The 23,846-nt window shown below is 36.6% G+C and overlaps 2 protein-coding genes across 4 annotated transcripts; both read right to left on the minus strand.

The window, feature by feature from the left end:
- Positions 1–3,657: 3,657 nt before the first annotated feature.
- LOC126624471 (DNA-directed RNA polymerases II, IV and V subunit 11) lies at positions 3,658–6,454 on the minus strand. The gene is made up of 6 exons (XM_050293534.1): positions 6,287–6,454; positions 5,052–5,172; positions 4,880–4,969; positions 4,675–4,753; positions 4,426–4,521; positions 3,658–3,887 (listed from the first exon to the last, which is right to left on the minus strand). Exons 2-6 carry the CDS (start codon positions 5,102–5,104, stop codon positions 3,855–3,857), a joined length of 351 nt encoding a protein of 116 aa, XP_050149491.1. The 5' UTR covers positions 5,105–5,172; positions 6,287–6,454; the 3' UTR covers positions 3,658–3,854.
- A 592-nt stretch (positions 6,455–7,046) lies between these two features.
- Positions 7,047–12,359, minus strand: LOC126624465 (probable E3 ubiquitin-protein ligase ARI1). 3 transcript variants are annotated; one of them, XM_050293527.1, is made up of 7 exons: positions 11,447–11,499; positions 11,069–11,348; positions 10,339–10,819; positions 9,563–10,111; positions 9,279–9,454; positions 7,990–8,177; positions 7,047–7,206 (listed from the first exon to the last, which is right to left on the minus strand). In XM_050293527.1, the coding sequence occupies exons 2-6, from the start codon at positions 11,325–11,327 to the stop codon at positions 8,032–8,034; spliced, it is 1,611 nt and encodes a 536-aa protein (XP_050149484.1). In that variant the 5' UTR covers positions 11,328–11,348; positions 11,447–11,499; the 3' UTR covers positions 7,047–7,206; positions 7,990–8,031. The 3 variants fall into 3 exon arrangements, with proteins under 3 accessions (XP_050149484.1, XP_050149483.1, XP_050149485.1); XM_050293526.1 differs by lacking the exon at positions 7,047–7,206 and adding an exon at positions 7,229–7,548; XM_050293528.1 differs by lacking the exon at positions 7,047–7,206 and adding an exon at positions 11,842–12,359 and having other exon boundaries at positions 7,668–8,177; positions 11,447–11,479.
- Positions 12,360–23,846: the final 11,487 nt, after the last annotated feature.

A 23,846-nucleotide genomic window follows, 5' to 3' on the forward strand; every position in this document is an offset into this window, starting at 1 on the left:
ATGTAATTAAATAAGTTTCTAGTATGTGATTGCCTGGATATTAAAATATAGTTTAACCATTGTCTCAAGAAGCAAACAAATTCACAAAGATGATGTTTGGATTTCATATATCGATGGGGTTGCAAAGTGTAAAATTGAAAAACATAACACTTCCAATCTCGAGCAACCCAGATTATCCATTTCCAAAGGAACTGACAGACATGCTTACATTTCTCTTAAAATTTAAAGTTTTTGGTTCCGCTTTTAATCGCATTGTTTAATTGGAAGATAACAAAATTTCTATAGAAACCAAAGCCATTAGAATTAATGCAATAAAAATGTGAAATTTCGAAAGATGCATTTGTCTCTATCTATATAGGATTCTATAGGAGGTATTTAAGGGAAGGGATCTTCATTTTTTTTTTATAAAAATGGAGATTAGTTGTGGGATCCACACAATATCGAACTTTAACAACCAGAATTGTTTATTTTTCAAGTTGCACCTCATAAACCATCCTCGCAAAATATTAGTCAATTCGAAATATTAGAGACATAGAATTGAGTTAAAAGAGATTGACGAACACTTTGCTCTATAAGAAACAATGAAATTTTATTGTGATAATTAAATAGGCAAATGGTTTCAGATTAAATTATAGAGTTTTTATCACAAATGGTCCCTGACATTGATTAAACACATCATTTTGGTCCCTGACATTGAAAATCAATAGAAATGGTCCCTGACATTGATCAAACACATCACAAATGGTCCTTCCGTTAAAAACTTTTTGGGCAATTTTCAAAGATTCGTAACTCAATCGTTTCTTAACCATATTCGACCCATGATATATCAAAATGAAGATAGGAAAGTGTAGAACAAGATTATACCATTTGGAAACCCAATGGTTGCCGGAGATGGCCGGAAAATAGCCTCAAATGTGACTGGTCCGCGAAAAAACTGGAAAACTCGCCCGAAATTGGGTAAACTTTAAACATTCATAACTTCTTTAATAATCAACGAAATCGAGTGATTCAAAAATGAAAATCATAGTTCTCGATGAGACTAAGAGAATGGTAGCTTTTTTTATGGCTAACTCGTCGTAGTTTGGCCGGACAACGACTCGAAATTGGCTAACTCGAAAATGGTTATCCAAGTTCGAGCCATTTTCCGGTCAAACCACGGTAAATTAGCAGTCAATAAAGGTACCATTCTCTTTGTCTCGTTTAGAAGTATGATTTTCATTTTTGAATCACTCAATTTCGTTGAGTATTAAAGAAGTTATGAATGTTTAAAGTTTACCCCATTTCAGGCGAGTTTTCTAGTTTTTTCGCGGACCAGTCACATTTGAGGCTATTTTCAGGCCATTTCCAGCAAACCATTGGGCTTCCAAATAGGTATAATCTTGTTCTACACTTACCTATCTTCATTTTGATATATCATGGGTCGAATTTGGTTAAGAAACGATTGAGTTATGAAGCTTTGAAAATTGCCCAAAAAGTTTTTAACGGAAGGACCATTTGTGATGTGTTTGATCAATGTCAAGGACAATTTCTATTGATTTTCAATGTCAGGGACCAAAATGATGTGTTTGATCAATGTCAGGGACTATTTGTGGTAAAAACCCTAAATTAAATTTTAAAATGATGATTTATGAATCGAAACTTACAAAATAGACGATTTGAATCATTAAATTTTTACTCAAAAATGGGAATCCCCTTTGGATAAAAGGCCTAATATAATTGAAAGTCATTGTGTTTTTTGTTTAACAGTTAGAGGGTCAATGTACATTGATCAAGAAAAGAAGGTCAATGTACAGAAAATTATAAACAAAGTTCCTCCACTTTTAATACTTAGGATTTCAAGAAAGGAAGTGTTATTGGCACTCCAAAAATCTCATTTTACACTCTTCACAAGGGTATTTTTCTTTCTAAATATAAAAAGTTTGAAATGTAGAACAATAATTATGGAGTGCCAATAACAATTCCCTTTCAAGAAAGAACATAAAATACATTACATTCAATCGGAAATACCAGAGTCATGTATGGATATGGTTAGGTTGAATTTTATTATTATTCTAGTGTACAACATTTACCGAAATAATGAAAGATTTCGGTGTATAATATATACTCCAGTGCATAAAAAAATTCTGTTGTTTTTTATATCTAATCTAAACCAAAAGGAAGGGAACTTGAACTTAGAAACAGAGAGAGTACACTTGTTTTATCAACTTAGCTACGTCCAAATCTGCACCGGTGTTTTGTTAAGATGTTATCAATCTGACATGTATTTTAAAATATTAATATTTCTTCCCTGAAAACTGAGCATATGCAGTAATCTATAGTATTAGTAAGATTATATTTTCCAATGAAATTAGATAAAAGGAATAACTTGAGCAGCAACTAGCAATCTAGTTCAAAACCAAGAGAGTGTGGGGCGCCAAAACCTAGAAGAAATACATACAGGGTTGGGATTTGGATCCCATCCAGATCCTCACATCATATTCGTTTATTGTACATTGTACGGTTATAAATCATTTTGAATTTTTTTATTTAAAATTAAACAAAATAGTATTTAACAAAAGTTAACCACTCGATATACAATAAATGGATATAATGTGAGGAACGCTAGAATTCTCACAAACAACAACAACAACAAAAATAAAAAATAAAAACCCGGAGAGGAACATCACAAAGAGGACCTAGAGAGGATCCTCATCCGGGTACAAGGAACGGCAACAAAACCAAATGAAGTTTTGTTTTAGGTCAAGCCAATGAGGCATCGTCCCAATTCTAAACCTGGTTTAGGGGGCTCTACCCTTTCTTCTTCTAATCCTGCCTCTCATTTTACGGGCAATATTTTCCATTTTAAAATACAATGGCATGGCACAAAAATAAACACCCAACTAAAGCCCACAAATAATATACATAACTTGGGACTTGGGATCCGGCTTCAGTACCACTAAGTGCTCCGAATGTTTTAGCCGTTAAATTTAATTTCTATAACTATTCGATTTTATATTTTCAGTCTCTTTCATTCAATTTTTATATTACTCAGTGTTAAGGCCCATTCATTAAAAAAGAAGTGCACATCACTCAATACACCAAACGTAAAAAAATCATTCAATGCACATTAACTAAGTGTCGATTAACGTGCTTGTATAAGATTCCGTTGGTGTTGGGTCGAGACATTGTCCACACATCAACCCTGCCCTGCCCTCCCCTTGCTTAGGTTAGCCTAGGTCGGAAAGTAGGGTAAAACAATGAATTAGGATTAAGATATATTTAAGATTCGATTCCTTCAATGTAATTGTCTATCCATCACAAATCACGTTTATAGTATCTTGATTAGGTATGACGAAGGCCTAAATGGTGAATTCACAACTGAATTTCACACTGATTACTTTCATTTTCTCCACAACTTTTTACCACCGAGAGTGTCGTTGGCGTAAATAGTCCCTAATGGCGAATTCACAACCGAGCAGCAGCAAAAGGGTTATAAAACATGCCGACCCTTTACAGCGTACCATATACGTGTTGTGCATCATAATTCATAAAACTTATGACATACAGACGACCACGCCTAAGGCGTTTTGCATGTGTTTGTGCCTTTTGTACATTTACTGTATCTCGTGATTCGTGAATACTGACTACGAGTAATGCTAAGAAGCAATGCACACCATATTTTCAAGAAACTGTTAGCCCCTTCATCCTGTTCTCATTTCATAACTAGCAATAAACATTCACGAGACAGCCAAACATCAAAATGCACACAAAGTACTTTGATCCCTAGTTAAAGAAGACAGCAGTTAATGTTACGTACAATGATTATCTAGCATGAACAGTCAAAACAAGCCTCCTTACAGATCCTGGAATGCGTACTAGTACTCCACTGAATGCTTTGCAACTTCAGCCTGCATACAGGATTTAGAAATGTAAATGCACTCATTGTTGTACTCCTAGGTACGCAATTCACGACACATTTGATATTACTTAACAGCCTTATAAAACGAATCATATCCTTTCACATGAACTGTGCTTTCAGATATTTCATAAGAAAAACGAGAACATAGTAAGCCCCTCGTATTTATGCCTCAGTTTGTTCTAAAATATTTGAGAACTTATGTCGAACATGATAGCAATTTCATAATCTTATACTCTCAGCTGCGTGATATCAATCATTGTCCTCTAGACTTATGTTTAGATAAACATGATAGTAAGTTCATTTGACATACGGTCCAAATTAAACTACCATGACACTGAAGTTCACACCAATTATTAAACGAAAAGGGCTCCATAGTAGCACAATGTTAAAAATCTCATAAATGCTATAGGTAAAGGTAAATTTCAAATCTCGAAAGCATTCCCAATGCCTTTATTTAGTTGGACCAACACTAGGTGAGAGTTTTACTAAAGCAAGCGTTGAGAAGGAGAAGCATCAAAAAGCGATACCTCAAAACCGTTCTTCAAATGGTCAAGTTCCTTGTCAAGATCATTAATAGCCTGGTTGTATGCCTGCATTGGTGAAGACTGGCTGCTTGTGTGAATCTACATAAACACCATTTACTGGTTCAGGTCACAACCACAACATTATATGAGCACTTCTACTTCTCATTTCATGATTAGCATTTTTTCTTTCTCTTTTTTTTTTTTTTTGGCAGAGGATAAATAATCATAGAGAATTAAATTGGGAAAACTAACCCTGACAATAATCTTGTACTGAAGGGGGTGAGGAAGCTTGTAGCCGGCAAACAAAACATTCTCGTCCCTGTGTAGCTGCCTGAATGTCGCAATTTTCAAAAGGAATTATTAAATAGGGTTTGGTTAAGCTTATACAATTGATCTAAGAATGACAAAATGTTTAAAAACAAAATAGAACTTGAAATAAAGGAATAGGCCTGCATACATGCGGAGGATGTTGCCGATGGTGTGGTCCTCTCTCTCAATTGTAAATGATGCTGCATTTATGATTTTCGTGTCCCTCTCATACGACACCCTGCAAATAGGAAGAAAAAAAAATTAGGATTCAAAATTTATACTCAAAAGGAGCTAAATTTTTTTCCAGAAAGTAGAATTACTTTTTTGTTCCCTCCGGAACGACAAACCGTTCATATCGGTCTGGGGCATTCATGGTAGTGTTTCCTTCTGTTTCTCACAGACTGAGGATCAGCTCTCTTCTCTTTCGTGGGGCGCAACTTACTGAATACAAAACAAGGACAATGTTTATAGAACTCTTTCCAGGGACTAAGAATGTGATAAAATATTAAGGCACAGATGATATACAGTTTGACTAACCACCTGCAGCTACTTATTGTATGCTATAATGAGATAGTTGTATACAGTATAAGCACCTCAAGAGATAAAAATACTCTCGATACCAAAGCGGGGGAAGCAAATATAGTTTGATTTCATATGTTAGTAGTGAATCAAGAGCTAGGGAAGAATGAAAGCGTGTCCAAATAATTTTTATAATAAAGAACTTGCAGTAATTAACATTGAACCGAGAGTATAAGCATAATCTGATTGTACATAGCATAATATGGTAACCGTAATAATCCAAATTGCTGAGACAGCTAACTCGATCTCACTACTGAGTATGAAAGTCTCTACTTTAACAGTACATAAAAATAACACACAATGAGCACAAGTCCAAATAAGCCACAACCAGAAACACGTTCCTAATCTTATCATAGAACATTATGTTTAGTATCCATAAAGTCTGGTTAGAGTTTGCCTTACAAATTTAAAATAAACTAAAAATGAAGCTTTTATGGAGTTTCTAAGGAAAATTTTGCATTTATGTTCTCTTGAATATGTTTTCTGCCCATTCATCTTTTCACTGCTTCATGCCATATCAAATTCATTGTATAACAACAGAGAAGCGGGATTTTCATGTGCCCAAAAAATTGAATCTCCAAGTAAAAAGAAATACCATTATCCATCTGCATTTCCCAGTATTTTACTTGCAATCACAATCGGCCTCTTGGCCTTCCATGGCTCCTAAACCCTCTAAACCCTAAGACCCCTAATCCCCACAATCCCTCTTGGGGAGAACAGCCACCCACCCTCCTCCACTAACAAAGTGAAGGTGATGTGCCGCAATGGTGAAAAAAAACCGCCGAATAGCCAACCCAGAAACCGGAACATCGACCAAAGCCAAAACAATCCAAACAATCAGAAAAATTAAATTCTTCATTCCAATCTTAACAAGAATCAGATAGCTCCAAAAAAACAAAAAAAAATCAGCAAGAAATAAAAAAATCGACAGGCAACTCGCATGAAGGAGAGAAACAGAACGAGGGAGAGCACTTACGATCTTGCTATGCTGACGAGCGAGGGAGAAGCGGGATACAGTGAGAGAGAGATGCTTGGTTGCCCGAACTTTTGTATTCCAGACCTGGCCTGTTTGTTTGGAACCTATATTCTTTTTTTTTTTTAATACAACAGTATATTTACATCAAGGGATGTGATATCCACATACCTTTTTTTTACTTCTCACACACCCTTTTAATTTTCAACCTTCAGATCGAATGAATTGAAGAAGATTAACGGACAGAAATTAATAAAGAATGTGTGAGAAGTAAAAAAGGGTATGTGGATAGCACACTCCTACATCAAAAAGTAGGGTGCACTAATTCAATATTAAACGCGTTATTTATGATATTCGAACATATGGATGGCAGAGGATACATATCCAAGGACGTGTTTGACATCCGTCTTGGATTTAATTTTTTATTTTAAAACTAGTCAGCGACTCAGTATGCAATTTGGGTCAAGCAGATGGCTCTGATTTTGCACCATCAATGAACTGTTTGGACCTGATTTTGCACCTCGTAATTTTGGGCGTTTCGGTACAGGGCTGGGCTGCTTGGAGGTGAAAGCAAACCAGGTAGACAGGAATGCAAACAAATAAAGAGAAACGAATGCCAACGTGGATTAGTGGGTTGAACCACGGTCTAGTAATTTACTTTTCATCTTTACGTATTCCTCTATTAGCACCAGGTGTGACGGACGCGGCCACAGAGTGTCACATTCGTAATATAATATCTGCGGGCAAAGGGAACTGGCTGATATTTCATTAATCCAAGGTGTAGTATTATAAAATAGAAAATTTGAATTAGGTTAATAATATACATGTGTTACAATATGAGTGAATTGCCAACAACACATGACATTACGTTCGACGCTCAATAACCTCCCCTTGTAATGAAGTTGAACAAGTACAAACTTGAACTGCAACCAATAAAATTAAGACATGGTAAATGAATATACAACAAATATAGATACCTAACTTGTTCTGGTAGGAAATTCTCCGACCTGCATTTGCCCGACTTCTACTTCGGGTTATGAATTATACCGACTTACAAAACACAATCCAAAGTGGTTGTTGGATTTGAGTTGGTTGCCACCAACCAAATGCAAAGTGCATATGTTTTCACTTCAATTACATGAATGTGGGAGGCCCCGGGTCTAAGCTAGTGAGTCTGCTTGGCTATGGCCACGGCAGAGTGAAATCTTCCATAGCCTCTCTTAGCCTGGAAGGGGTTGATAACTATGATTTACCACTAGTTGTCCCTAGAGAAAGAAAAAAAAATCATTCCTGAAAGAAAGCTTTTCTAGTGACTTTTCAGAATTTGCACACAACAAAAAGGCGAAGGAAAAAAAACAAGAAAACGACCTCCTAATACAAATGATAGAGTTTAAAGTATTTCCAGTCTCCAAAATTTTTTAATATTATCCCAAGATAATAACTAAGAATAGCTCAAATTTCAGTTGGAAAATTTACAAATTTAGCTCCCCCGAATAGCCCCCGCCCCATAAACTATATCTACAAAATACATATTGTCAAAAAAAAGAAATGGATCTAGATACAAGGATCTCCAAATTTCTCTTCCACGAGAAACAAATAGCAACACAAGGAAGAATGGGGAAAACTCAGAGCACTTGGGAGCTTAGAACGTAAAGCACTTGAGTGTTTAATAATAATGATACCATCGTAGAAAAATAGGGTCTTACGTTAGAGACTGTACACCTTTTTCTGTATGAAGCATGCAGCTTTCATGAATCAGATCTGTCAACCTCTGCTGGCAAGTTTAGATCAAAACCACCTCCAAGACCCTCCTTCCTAGCACGCTTCCGAGAGGAGCATCCGCTCTCATCTGAACTTCCAAAACCTGAAGCTTGTTCCAGTTCCGTCGATCCTCCTACATTAGAAGTGTATCAGTAAAATCTTACACATGTTAGCCTGAATTTTCTGTTTTGCATCCATCATGTTCTATACAAGAGACAATACTATGAAACTTTTCTTTAAACTGAACACGAAAGAAAAGAACCATCTATAGCTTGCACCCCCAACAAATTTCTTTAAAAACTACCAAGAACACATAATATTACACTGCTTTTCTTCATTGAAAAAATTAATGATGACTGCTGCGGACCAAGGTTTTATAAGTACAGTCTATCCAATTGAAAATTACAAAATCACAATGCCAAGACGATATGATGTGATGCTAGTAGGAAGAGCTACTGATAAAAGACAGGAAATATGTGATAACCGCTACCCACTGTAAAAAAAGGTCCAAGTTCTCATCTTTCTAAGGGGATTCCAATCAGATGTAAGTTTTCACTAATCTATACAACTACAAGAAAGGTGAAAGAAGCTGACCACAGAAGAAGCAAAAAAAGCGTTCAATTTTTTATATCAATTGGCCAGGTTAAAACATTACCTAAGCAGCAAAAAAACTGATCATAAAGCTAACATATAACCATTGCAAATAAGGGATGACTATTATATTGAGCTATAGCTAGATATACCAAAAACATTATCGACTGATGAAGATACATGCTCAAGTTGTATTGTGAATTATAAGTAAGAAGAGGCATAATCAAATATATAAGGAAACTTTAACGAAAAGCTCCCGGAACTGTTCACTTTAACAAAAAACCACATTTTTACACTAAAAAGTCAATTGTGGTACTATTCACTTTACCCTTTATTTTGTCCTTATCGTTAAAACTCAAAGTTTTCAAGCCCTTTTCATTAGTTTTCCTAATATATAATCTAAGATTGTTTAATGATCATAATAACTATAATAAAGTTTCAGCATGCAATTGAGCTCCTGAGTATACCGTAATAGCGACACATGAAAAGTTGACAGGTTCTACTAGCTCAGCTCAGATGTTTGAATATAACATATTAAATGGTATACAACCGAGTTTTTTTCTTTACAAATACCATAGTTTTAATTCTTTTTTGTTAATTAGGACATCGAGCGAGGCAGAAGAATTCATGGAATCTACTTTACCACTTGTACCACAATGCAATGCTGGACCTTTATCAGCATTATTGGCATTATTGGCATTATTGACCCAACTAACAGGAAGTTCTGATGCCTTCTCAATGCCCTTCGACTTGTAAGGTGCTATGTTGTGGATACCAAGTTGTAGAGAGCCCAATAAATCAGTCTCAATACAGTCATACCTGCATACAGTTTAAAAAACACGTGTTAATGACCATAACATATATGCACAAACACATTCATAACTATGTGTTGTAGAGAGTTATGTCGAGATATTTTCAGACACTAACATTTTCTGACAGAGGGTATCCGTGATTGCTGAGAGATTGATCACTTGCATCCTTACATCCATAACTTCATTCTCATTATATTGATCAAAAGGTGACTCCAAAAACTTGGATAATTTCTCAACATTTTCCTCAAGTTGCTGCTGCTGATCCTCAAACAAATTTTGTTTTATTTCCCTTTCCTCCTCTGTCATCTCATCCTTAAACAGCTCTTCTCCAAACATATAAAAAGCAAATGGGTACGAATATGAAAGAACCCTCCTTGATCTGAAAAGTCTGGAGAGTCCATTGTTTACCCAGCTGAAATCTCTGAGATTTGAGTCCTTCTCCTCTGAAATTGACACCTTCTTTTGTATACTCTCCTTCAAGTTACTTTCAAGCTTAAAGGAATCAGTATGAGCTTTGTAACGGTTATGATAGTGCATATACCGGTAAAGATCCCGCTTTGCCCGCTCAGCATTTTTTTCTTTGTCTTCTTTGTACCGACCACAGCTATGACCTGCAATACTTGACCATGTATGGTCTCGACCAGTCGCTCCACCACATAGCCAACTGGCATCAAGAGTAAAGAACGTAGAAGTCAGTTTCAACCCTCCAAAAGCAGTCAATAGATATCAAACCCATAATGGAAATCTTTGCTCATTTTTGACATTTGTCAAGCCAGAATTAGCAAGGGCTTGCATCAAGTTACAAAGAACGTTAAAAGTACAAGAAAACAAGATAATACAAATACATCAACCGAAGGGAGCAAGATGAAGGGGAAAAAAAAGAACCCTCACCAAAATGCTTGTCCACAGATACAGCTCACAAGGTTGCAGCCACCATTCTTCTCCACAGGTTTGTGACATTTGGGACAAGGTTTTGTATGAACTGTGATCCAATTAACTGTCTCTGATTCATCACGGCACTTCTTGGCCCAAAGCTCCCACATTAAACATGAACATGGTGAATGAGCTTGTAATAAACAACTGAAACAAAATTGCAGACCACAAGAACATTCTATCTCACAAAACTGATCATCCTCCACGCGTATTGCATTCCCACAATGAGGAGTGCTCGGGCACCACTTAACCCTTTTATTGTCCTCAATATATGACTCAAGAAGAAAACGGTCAAATTTTTCAGCAAGCTGGGGATGCCTCTTACTGACTAGATTTCTGACAACAGCTTCATCACAAATGGCATTGCATTTGTGAGCCATGCACCTAATGCGCTTACTTTGACCCTCATTTATCTTTACAACGAAATGCTCTGTCCAGCCTAAATAAGATACAGAATGTTAAATTTACGACAGTAGCTACATGATAGAAAATAAGGCACGTGGCAAAAAAGACCTTATATGTATGCACATTTTACTTACTACATATGTATAATACACGATATAGAATAAATAAATAAAAATAAATAAAAAAAGCCATTTGATGAATTGCATACTAATAATTGTACAAATCCACTAAAAGAATAAACATGATAACATTCAGAAATGCAAAAAAAGTGTAGAGTACTTACAACTGTTGCAAAAGCAATGTCCACAATCCATTTTTGTCGTCTCATTACTAGGTACATCTTCTATACAAATAGCACACATTACTGGAGAATTGGGGGGCGATGGGTCAAGATCTTGATGATCAACAACAGTTACACCTGCTTCCGCAAACAACCAAGATTTTCCCTTCTCTACATACACCGCAAAAAGCTTCTCAACATCCCAGCGATGATGAATAAGTAAAGTCCTCGCATGGTGCTCCCTAAGGAATAGCAAGTCCATCACCCTGCGCAAATCCTCCTTCTGCAGAAAACACAGCCGAATTGAAACATTAATCTTAGACAGTGACGACAAATTAGCGAGGATTTCAAGCAGAGCAGTAAGGACTATTCTTTCCCTACCTGCGCAGTCAAAAGAGATTCTTTGGTGATCACCTGTAACCGTACACAAAAACCATCAAAATCCCAAATAAGTAAACAGAGCTAAAACTTATTTGAAAGAAATACGCAACAACAAAAATCATATGAAATATCGAAAAGAATACCAAAATTGTTAAGAAAGCGTTAAGTAACCCGAATTCCCATACACCCCACAACAAAAAAGGTAAGTCTTTCCAAATTGATACAAACAACATACATATTAATGCACGATGCACCCAAACAAAACAAGAAAAAAAAAATAAACACACAGATTACAGTTATACCATGAAATCCCATTAAATTAGGAATAAATAATCGAAATTAAACTCCTATTAATTGCTAGAAAGAGCTGAAAACCCAGAAAGCAATCGGAAAACCTTAGTAGTGGGCCCCTTGGGGAGAATCCACGGAAGATCAGAGTCTTCATTCTCGATGACGTCGAGAGAATCCTGATCGGAGTAATAGTACTCCTCGTCGCTGCCCAAGCAATCCTCCATCGATTATTTATCGCCCCCCAAGCAAGAAAATCGAAAACTTACTGTAAATTTTTTTTTGAAATCGACCCGAATAGGCAGTACGCGCATGCAGGGAATTCACGTAGGGACGAATTGGGGATTGGGTTTCTGCCCCGAGAGACGAGAGATTGAAGGATTGATTGAATTTTGAAGACGAGGGTTCCGTGAAAGGGAATGGTGGAGCTGGACGACGTCGTTTGAGCTGGTAGGGGAAGTTGGAGAGATGGATCTAGTTGAAGTGGTGGATTTTGGGTGTGCTTCTGCAGAGGATGGGTTGGGAAGAAGCTGAACTGGAAAGTCTGAATGAGAGAGAGATGATGCAACGGAGGAGGCCTCTTTGCTTTATGTTTCTCTCTCTCCACACAGACTTTGGCCATAAACAAAAAAGTATTTGAAATATTAGACGAAGAAATTTAAAATTATAATTTTAAAATAACGGAAATAAAAATATAAGAATTGTTGCAATTGTTGTAGCTTATTTAATTGAAAGAGGGGTGCGGCAATAGAAAAAAGGTAAAAGTAAGTGTACAGATTTATTATGTGTGTGTTATTCCCGCGTGGCTTTATTTACAGCGTTAGAATAATCTATTTAGAATTTACAAAATTACAATCCAAGAATATCTATCACACTCAAGTACATTCGTCATCAGGAAAAGCTCAACAACATCAATGTAGATTTATCTTAGAATTTCAGTGGCAAGCTCTCATTTCCTAGTGAATGAAGATTTGGACATCTTCCCTTTCAAGCAACATTCACAAGTACCCATTTGACCATTACCTAATGGGCGGAAATATTCATCTTTCGACATCTTACGAATTTTATCAAGGTTCACATGTCCACGTTTACAATGCCACATCTTTTCTTGGTAAACTTCTTCTCTTGCCCTTTTGGGTTTGAGGTATTCCTGCTTTTAATACAGTGCATCCTACTCCTATTCTCGAGGTGAAAAAGTCATTCGATCATGTTACCATGGGAGATAATACAACCGTTCAAGCATAAAGTACAACTCATTTTCTCAAACAATACTGAGTGCCCATCTCTCAAAAGCATAAAGATGGATATTAAGTTCTTTATACAAGAAGGAAAATATAAACAGTTTTTAAGTTCCAAGACTTCCCCTAGGGCAGTTTGAGCATATAGGTGCCTACTGCTTTTGCAGAGATTTTAGTGTATTCTCAACTTGCACAATCTTCTCCCATTGTGCAATGTTCTGCTCCCTGTTAGTCCCTGCAACAAATTGCAGATATGTTGACTAGCGCCTAAATAAAAAATCCAGGAATTGAAGCTCACTGTAAAAGCGCTCTCTATGACAAAAATAGTCTCTTCAAAAGTTCATGTCACAAGGCTCACAATAGGCACCCTATATTTCTTCTTCCAACATTCATCATTTCCACAATGAAAGCATGTTCCTTTGGATTTTCTTGCCTTCTTATGCAAACTTTTCCTTGTGATTGCATTCTCATTGTCACCTTTGAAACTTTGTTCAAACTCACAACACATGTCAATCATCTCAGAAAAAAGAATGGTTGAATCTATTTACTTCATAGTTTACAATAAACTTAGTGAAATCATCCGAGAGAGATGCAAGGAAAAAGTTTTGGGCCATTTTCCCATCGATGGGAGTTCCTAACCTCTCAAGATCTTGGAAGATCCTTTCCATCTTTTGTCCATGTTTTTGGACCGATGTCCCCTTTGCCATTTTGACATTCAATAAACTACAAACATTTGAGAATCGTACATTACTAGTCTCAATGTCATGCATCTTACACAAACTATCAACCTTGGCACAAGAAGTGTCCATGTGCTTATGTAGCTTCTTAAGATCCTCACTAAGTTAAGTGAGGATTAAGCATTTGACTTGTAAGTCATCCTTATAGTGTCTGGCATAACTTTGACACTCCTTTGAAGCTAGTTTTATAGGAGGTACATGAGGAGGAGATTGCTTGAGCACATACAATATGTGATTCACCTTTGAGACATTCTCAATGTGATGATACCAAGCAAGGAAATTTGGCTTTAAGGCTCATTTTGTCAAGTATTGTGATAGGTGTAATTTTAGGCATGTCGTTTGTGAAGGAAAAATTTTGTCCTAGCTAAAAACATGTGAGAACATTTGAACACATATGCAAACTAATAACACTTTAAAGTAGGCATGCATTAAAAAACAATTCTAAAACCCATGACTTTCAAAGCCTAGTGAATGGTGAAACACAATACTCTTTAACAACATTAACGAGAAGAAAGGATTTTGAGATTCTTTACCCTTGAAGCTCATCCTTGTTTACACAAGGGATTCACCCAAGTGGATGGCCTTCAAGTCACCTCCTAGCTACTTAGATCTTCCTTGTGATTTTCTTCCCTTTTGATGCTCTTTTGATCATTGAGGATGTGAGGAAAGGAACTCCAAAAGTACCAAAGGTTTGGTACCTCTAAGTCTCCACACCAAGGATGATGGTGTGAAGATGAAATGAATTACCTAGAGGAAGTTAGATGCTAGTAAACTCCCCTAGGAAGGCCGACCTCTATAGAGAAAAAAGAGAAAAAGTTTCTCTTCTTTGCCTTAAGAAAACCCTAGTGAGAGAATGGCTATAAAGATGCCTTTATACCACCTCACATGTGAGTGGCAAACTTGCAATTAACCCAAGTTTGCTACCACTCACCCTATGGCCAGTTTTGACTTTGTATTTGGGTTAATTTCTATTTAGTTTTAGTTGTCACACAACTTAAACTCATTGGCCCTTGTAGACCAAAACCCTTTTGGGCCCCGAGACCCGAAACTAACTTGAAAGCACAATACGAACCTTTCTTATAATTAATTAACTAATTAACTAATCTTGACCATTCTCAATTAAACCATTTAATTGCGTATCCATCACATTTATATTTCTTCACTTTCATCCTTACTCGGTGTACGATCCATTAGGTTCCAATTAGCGAGGTAGTGGGTGATTGCTACTCTTAACGATCGATTGTGAATTTAAACTACATTTCAATTCTCCCTTTGATGAAGATTAGTGTTTGCTAATCTTCAGGGCTTCCATAAACCATGAGTGACACCTAGCAGTATGTTATGGCCACCCAAGCTAAGTAGAAGTGGTTGGAGAACCTATACAGTAACAATTACAATGCAATACGGTCATTCTCTAATACAATAGTCTTAATCACATTGTTTGAGTGATAGTTTGTTTCATGTCTACTATCCAATGTGATATTGTTCTATATGATTTAATTGAATATGATTTGGAACAAATTTCCTAAGTCATATTCGTATGCTTTGGCTAAGGACTCCCGAATAATATCTCAGAGTATTCTCCCTCCACCATGGAAGGTTAGAGATCCCCTTGTTGTGCATTCATATACCTACATGACTAGATAGCTTGACCTCAACAATGTTGTGGACACTCTCGATGGAATGCCTTTGACATGATCAAAGATCAATGACCTAACCATTAGACATCTATGATGCCTTAGGTCAAATTACTACTTTGCATATTGCAACTTATGAGTTCTTACATGACATATATGTTCGAACTCTCTTTTGATTGCTGTTCAGTGTAGTCAATTACCCTTCGAGCACCTATGTGTTTGTCTTATTGTCCAACATTAAATGACTTGAGACTAGTCATACTCACGCTTGAGTTAACATAACACATACTAACCTTAACGGATTGTCAATGCCCAATTGGCAATCCTATGGCTTAGGAATGAACATATGAGAAAGGTCTTGTTAATCTAACTTACTTAGATCACTTCTCTCTTAGATTAAATACATCCCTTGGATTCCGTTATTGCTTAAACACATAATACAATAAATAGTGATTAACAATAAGTTTTGCCCTTCATTAAATATATAATAGTTTAACACAATAAGTATTCCAAAAGCTATTACATCAAATGAGTGGCTTTGTGGGCATACTTCCAACAGTTTGCTACCTAACGTAACATAAATCGTATTAGATTGTTGATTTTTAAAACTACTTGATCGGGTCTTAAGTCAAATGGCACCACCCACTATTTTTGGCAAATCCACATCCCTCTAAATGGAATCAAAGAGTTATTTTGAACCCTTAGCGGGGTATGGGAGACTCACCATTACCAAGCCCACCTCATAATGATATGATGTTGGGTAGCAACAATAATGATGACAGGATAACGCTTTAGCCAATTACAACTCTTGTAATTACCCATCTAGTTTGGCCTCTAGAGAATGTGCCTCGCAATGATATAATATTGGCACCATTGCACTTAGTTAAGTCATTCCCACCATGCTAGTTCTTGTAGGGGTTTAAGAATAGCCTCATAAGGATAGATGTTGGTCATCCTCGTTGCCTACCTCACCACATCATGTATGTATATGGACTCCTCCTGAGTGTAAGCATATACTTTGAACTTCCACATGATAGGGTGAAGCCCGTGTATTAGTTACAAACAATTGAACCCCCCCTAAGGTGGAAGGCCCAAGAAAAGATCTTCAAAGCATCTCTCGCTTACCAACTTAATATTCGTTTTGAGGGAGTAGTGTTGGGCTACATCAATTTCATTTTAATCTTATTAAAAGGACTTGGGCCTATCACAACCATTGGTCCAAGTTTATATGAATTAGTAGTATATAATACTCCTAATATTTTGATGAAACGAGCGAGACTATATGGAACTACTAACGCATGCATAGCATCCTCATATGGACTATATAGTCATCTTAGGTAGTAGGATGATTATGAACCGTTTGATTTGATCCAACACGAGCCTAGTGTTGGACCTTGGGTCTAAGGTGGGTAGTTGTTGATTTTAGTTAATCTAATTAAAGTGTTAGTTGGACCTAATTGTTCCAATTTGCATGCATTTGAACAAAAATGAATACTTGAAATAAAGAGAAGGGCATATGCCCTTTTACATCACATTTGAACTAATCAAATTACATTCAAATCTAAACTACTTAAGCCATCATTCATAATGTTAAGCGGCCAATCATATAGCTCAATTATTAAGGCCTTTGGTTCATAATCACCCAATTCTTAATCAATCACATTAACTAAGAAATCAACTTACACAATTGGTTTTTGGATTCATAAAATTGATTTATATATAACTAAACAAAATGAAAATTTTCACATCTCGGGCTTGACTTCACCCTAACACGATATTGTCCACTTTAGGCCCCGACCATGCCCTCACGGTTTTGTTTCTGGAAACTCACACGAGAACTTCCAGTGGGTCACCTATCTTGGGATTGCTCCCACGTGAACTCGCTTAACTTCAGAGTTCCCATGGAACCTGAAGCCAGTGGGTCACCCATCCTGGGATACTCTTGATCACATTGTTTAAGTGATAGTTTGTTTCATGTCTACTATCCAAAGTGATACTTCTCTATATGATTCAATTGAATATGATTTAAAACATTCCTCCTAAGTCATATTCATATGCTTTGGCCAAAAACTCTTGAATCATATTTCAAAGTATTCTCCTTTCACCATGGAAGGTTAGAGATCCCTTGTTGTCCTTTCATATGCCTACATAACTAGGTAGCTTGACCCCAACAATTTCGTGGACACTCTCAAATGCCTTTGACATAGTCAAAGATCAAAGACCTAACATCAGACAACTATGATGCCTCAGGTCAGATGACTACTTTGCATATTGCAACTCATGAGCTCTCTCATATGACATGTATGTTCGAAATCCCTTTTGATCATTGTTCAGTTTAATCAATTACCATTTCGAGCACATATGTGTTTGTTTTAGTGTCCAACACTAAATGTTTTAAGACTTGTCATACTTAGGCTTGAAAATTGGCAGCACTTGAGGAGATGTATTGAGAACGAATCCCATATTGATGGGAGAATGTCCTTGCATGGGTTTATGAGGTTGAGTTATTCTCCATATTACCAATTGGTTTATGGTAGAACCTCAACTTCTTTAAATTACGGCTCCATTGGCTACGACGATCACTGTTTCTCATAGATCAACCTCATTTTATTCTCTTTCTCCTCCCTCTTTCCAGGTGCAAAACCCATTGGATACTACAACTTTACTAAGATTAGGGGATGAATGAGAGATAGAGAGACTCAGGTGAGGAGAGTAGTTGACCGCTTATGTAGTTATGTGGCTACTTATGAGTAATCTGTTTATATATATATATATATATATATATATATATATATATATATATATATATATAGTCATATATATATAGTCATATGTCTAGTTTTTCTCATGAAGGAAACATCCCATTATTATGAGATTCTTTTTTGTTATTATACCTAGCGGGATATCATGCTATCTGTTATTGAATTATTCTTACAGGGGAAACACATTGCCAAGTGATCATGCCAGGTAGCTAGACTTTCTATTTTTTAACGCAGGCAATTTCGCTCTAGGGAAGAAAATGGCAGACGGTTAATAGTTTGTGATGGTTCATTTGATTAGTACATACATTTCAAAATAATTGTAATATCTATATATACTTTCTTCATATTAAGAGAACCAAAGAGGGTTAAATGATTAATTTTCTTCCAATGCCAAGAGTATTAATTCAATTCAGTTTTGTATCCAATTTCTCTCCCACTCCCTAATTTTTCCCTATCCAGCAATGACCTCCTCCTATGCACATGCATAACATGTTTCAAGACTAGTGTTTATGGATACAACTCCAATTTCATTCAATTATTCCCATTCCTTTAAAATACCCTTCACAAGAATCAAATCATTTTTTTCTGTTCTTTTTTCTTTCGTATAAGTAAAATGATAGGATTAGCTCCATGAGTCAAAGATTGGATATACAAACCAAGTTGGACAAGTTGACTGAGAGCTTTTGGCACTGGTGTGTCTGGAAAAATGGAGTTCCAGTGGTAAAGTTGAGGTGGCAGTGAAGTAGTAGCATGGCTTGCCACCACCACCATTATTAGCTGCAAAATAGTTAAAATTCTCATTAGTTCAATGATAGGAGTATATTTATGCGACTTTGTTAGCTTGTTTCTTTGCATTTAGTGAGTTATTTTCTGTTTATTATAGTAATTTAAGCTATTTTTGTGTGTTTGTATGTCCAATTGGCAAAGATGACAATAAATGGCTAAATGGAGCAATTTGGAGCAGTTTTGGACTTGGATTGGATAGCATGCGTGGGGAGCACTTTGGATGGACATTTTTGGTGTTTAATTAATGCTAGAAATGTGCTACAATCTGGAGGAATTAAGAGTGAGGCTTGGGAGACAAGGAATCAGAAATTAAAGGGAAACCTTATCCTTAGCAAACCTTATCTAATCCTATCCTATCCTTATCCAAACTTACCTTATCTTATCCAGTCCTGTTTTATCTCAACCTTATCTTATCTTATCTTATCATATGCTAATCCTACCTTACCTTATCTCCAGCTTCAAGGGGGATTCCTTATCACATTCAACCACTTCTAATCTGATTTAAGGAGTCCTAAAACACTGCAAATAACTCAATCCTTTTCCACCACAAAGTAGGCCTTGCCCTAGCCTGTAAATACAAGTTATTACCGCAGTTTTCAGGGGGAGAGCTTTAGAGAGAAATTTAGAATAAAAAAATATAAAGAGTGCTGCAGCTTTGCAAGGAAGGAAGGAGAAGAAGAGCTTTGTGCCGTGACCTGCCATCCAAGGCCATTGGAGTGCTGGAGCGTTCCTGGGTTCTTTCTATCCTTAGTTTTAGTTTAATGTTTAAATTAGATTGGTTTCATTTAATTGCAAACATGTGGAACTAATTTCGTTTTAGCTAGAGGTGAATTCGAAGCTATGATCATATGTTTTATATAAATTGATTACATCCAATTATTGTTTCATAAATCGTGAATGCAATTTATTTATCTGTTTTATTGAGAACTTGTTCTTGTGTGTTGATTAAGGATGCATACTTAGTTTGCATGCAAGGATTTGATGCTAGAATATAAAGGAATTTCACTGAATCGTTTAGAACTTACATTTGCAAGTAGTAAAAGTCACTAGTCATGATTGTGTTAAGTAAATTCCTGGCATGAGTATCATGCAGTTCATAGTTACAAATGCCTTGTCAATGCTTATGATTTTCATATAACTTAATGATCTTTGATATGTATCTCTATCATGCAGTTCATATAGGGAACTTGATAAGAATAATTTGGTTGCGTCATTGAGTCCAATTCAATGAATTTAGGAAAATCTGAAAGTTAATTTGTACTTTTCACGATTAATTTGGGGCATTGTCATTCATGGTTTATAGGAATAATAATTGGAAATCGATTTGTATGCATATGTGTCATGTGTGGAGAATGACCCTCTAACTAGCATTTCACCTCTTAATTTACCTTAGTTTCGTATCACCCTTACTTTGTTTCTGCAACCTACTTAGTTTTAGTTTAAAATTCGTCCAAACAAATCCCCCTTTAGTATTTCGTGTCAATTTACTTCAATTTTCATCCAAAACACCCCTTAGTGCTAGTTTTGTGTTATTTGAGTCAGTCTAGCTTAGTTTTATGTATTTGAGTCTAGTTTTTAGTTTTTGAGTCAAGTTAGTGTAGATTATCATCCCTCCTAATCCCCAGCCTAGAACGATCCCGACTTACACATACTACAATTATCTAAAAGAGGGTTTAATTTGTGTGTTAGTTTTTACCACATCTTTTGGCGCCGTTGCCAGGGATTAGTAAAATTGCTAATCCCTCTGTTTTTTGTTTATTTTTCTTTTGATATTTGATTTAGGTTTATTTCTTTGATTTCAGGTACTAAAGAAGCAAGACATAGCAATTGCAAATCTTCAAGCTCAAATGGCGAATCTTACTTCTCTTTTGTCGCAGTATATCAAAAGGACTGCAATGCAAAGTGTGGCTATATTTGGTGTGTCCTTTAGGCAAGGATATCAAACTAATCAACATCCTCAATTAATTGAGAATGGAGGTTAGGGTAGTGTTAATGCTTGGGGTTATCAAGGCTATAATCAATCAAGGAACGACTTGTTTTCCTACATTTACAACCCAGGTGGAAGAGATCATTCAAATTTTATGTGGAGGGAACCTCAACAAGTTCAACAAGAAAGATTTTGGCAGCAACCTGAGGAGTTCTATTCAAGACCTATGCAGCCACCAGAATCTTCCCCACAACAATCCCAACCAAATTCAGGTTCGTCAATGGATAATGAAAAAAATCTTCAAGCACTAACTTTTTTGACTCAGGGTTTACAAAATCAAGCCAAAGAGGTGAGCGAATTGAAGAATCAAATAGAGCAGATGGCAGAATTCATTGGACAATTCAGAGAACAAGGTAAACTGCCTAGTTTAATCATTGTCAATCCAAAATGAGGTTATGAAATGGCTAAAGCTATCACCTTGAGAAGTGGCAAGGAGATTGGAACCAACTTAAAAACGTCTAAACAAAGCCAAAAAGAGGACGAAAAGCTGTTGCAAGAAGACGATGAGTTGGACAGAGTCATGGCAAAGGAAGAACACCCCTTGCCGCAGCCCCCTAAGACCCCCAAGCCATCCAATTTAGGTAAGTTTGGTTCGAATTCTATTCCTTCTAACTCTATTCTGCCAAATGTGCCTTTCCCTGGCAGGTTTATGCAATCTAGGAAAGAAGAGAATGAAAAAGACATTCTAGAGACTTTCAGGAAAGTGCAAGTTAATATCCTGCTTCTTGATGCTATAAAGCAAGTTCCAAAGTACGCTAAGTTTTTTAAGAAGCTTTGTACAACAAAGAAGCGGATTCCGGAGAGAGAGGTGGTACATGTAAATAAAAATGTCTCTGCAATTTTGCAACGAAAGCTGCCACCTAAATGCAAAGATCCAGGTAGTTTCACTATCCCTTGTGTTATTGGTAATACAAGTTTGAACATGCTATGCTAGATTTAGATGCTTCCATTAATGTCATACCATATTCTGTTTATGCATCTATGAATCTAGGATAGCTTAAAAATGATGGTGTCATTATTCAATTGGTTGATTGATTTAATGCATATCTGAAAGGAGTTTTGGAAGATGTTTTGGTGCAGGTAGACCATTTGATTTTTCCGGCAGATTTTTATGTGCTTGAGATGGAAGATTCAACCCACTCTCCACCATTGCCAATCTTACTTGGACGACCATTCATGAAAACAACCCAAACCAAGATTGATGTGGCCAAATGAGCGTTAACTATGGAGTTTGATGGCGATGTGATTAAATTTAATGTTTCTGAATCTGTTAAGAATTCTAATGATGTTCGTTCTTGTTGTGCCATTGATGTGAATAAAAATATAGGGCATGAACGTTCAGCACCTATCAAGAATGATGTATTTCAAACCACCATCGACAAGGGAATTGAAGTGGATCACAAGGGACACACCACTGCCCTCAAAATACCCAATCTGGTGGAGAGCACTTATGAAATTGTTGACATTACTGCTACTTTAGAGTCTTCATCGCACTACATTGGTGAGCCACTTATTCCAATTCCAATTCCCATTTCAACTAATAGGTTGTTACCTTCTTTCGTTCAGGTGCCCAATCAGATTCAAGCTGGTGGGAGAGTTTACATTGACTTTAGGAAGCTCAACACCACAATTAGGAATGATCACTATCCCATTCTGTTCATAGATCCAATGCATGGAAGTTTTGAGGAGCATGTCGTGGAAGATGTACCCCTCCATGCCATTGGCCCTAGTGAAGCTTAAATGGAGGTATCGTCCAGCTGGAAGACGTTAAAGCAAACGCTTCATAGAAGGCAACCCATGTGTTCGAATAAAGAGACCTTGGACCCTCCGGCTCCTACAACCAGATTTGCATTTTCTAACATTTCTATGTATTGTTTTTACTTTGCCATGCTTGTCTTGCTTACTATCGCTTTAAGAACTTTTGTTTATCTTTACCTTTCTTTGTTAGTCAATACCTTAGCCCCGTTACAACCCTTTGACTTCTATCTTGATTGTTACATGTTCAATATGTGGAGTTTGGAATTAGTACGAGCATATGGTATCCCTGGTTCTCGTTTCTAAGTAATGGCATTCCGTTCATGAGATCATATACATGTTGTATTAATAATTCCAGAAAGTGTCTTCTTTGTTATAACATATTTGAGAGTTGAAGAGAGAGAGAGAGAGAGCTTGTCTGTAAGGATGAGAGCTCTGAGAGGGTGAGGATATGGCCTAAGGATTGGCCTCCCCTAATTGTAAGGGTGAGGGGTCATTTTATAGAATAAAGACTCCTCACTTATTACATATTTGCCCTTTCCTTTCTTACATAATTACATTTAAGTCCCCTGAGTATTTGTACGAGATCTAAATACGGAGGCGCTAAATATGGTATAAACAGTAGTCCCCCAAGTCTTCAGTCAAGAGAGTCTCTTGGCTGGAGACTTGAAATTCAGTCCATGTGTGGGCCGAAGTAACTAGATGTTGTCTTGAACTGATGCTCGATATGAGGCGGTACTCAATCTGTAATGATGCTCAACTAGAAGTAGCCTATGTTGCGAGGCTGCTCGACTCGTGGCTTATGTTGGCTTGGTTGGCTCGGCTTGTGGCGTTAAAGGTGAGGGAGTCCCTTTTATAGAATAAGGGCTCACTGATCGGATCATATTTATATATATTTTTACTTCGAATTCACTCGTCTTTTCTTAGTTAGTTCCTTATATTTTTGAGCTATTTACGTTATTTTTGTGTTTATAGGATTTGTTATGCAAAGAAAATAAAAATAGAACAAGTGAAATTTTATGTAATAAATTCGTCAAAACTGTCTGTGTAGATCAGCTTTTAAATTAAATTAAAAAAAATAATAATAATGATAAGTCATGATGATGTTTGAAACATCATCATGATTCATGTTGTGAAGGGAGAAGAAAATGCACGGCAGAGTGGGGACGCACGGGGCAGCAGTGCGCAGAGTAGAAGCAATAGACTTGCG

Source organism: Malus sylvestris, chromosome 5, assembly GCF_916048215.2.
Source record: "Malus sylvestris chromosome 5, drMalSylv7.2, whole genome shotgun sequence".
NCBI lineage: Eukaryota > Viridiplantae > Streptophyta > Magnoliopsida > Rosales > Rosaceae > Malus > Malus sylvestris.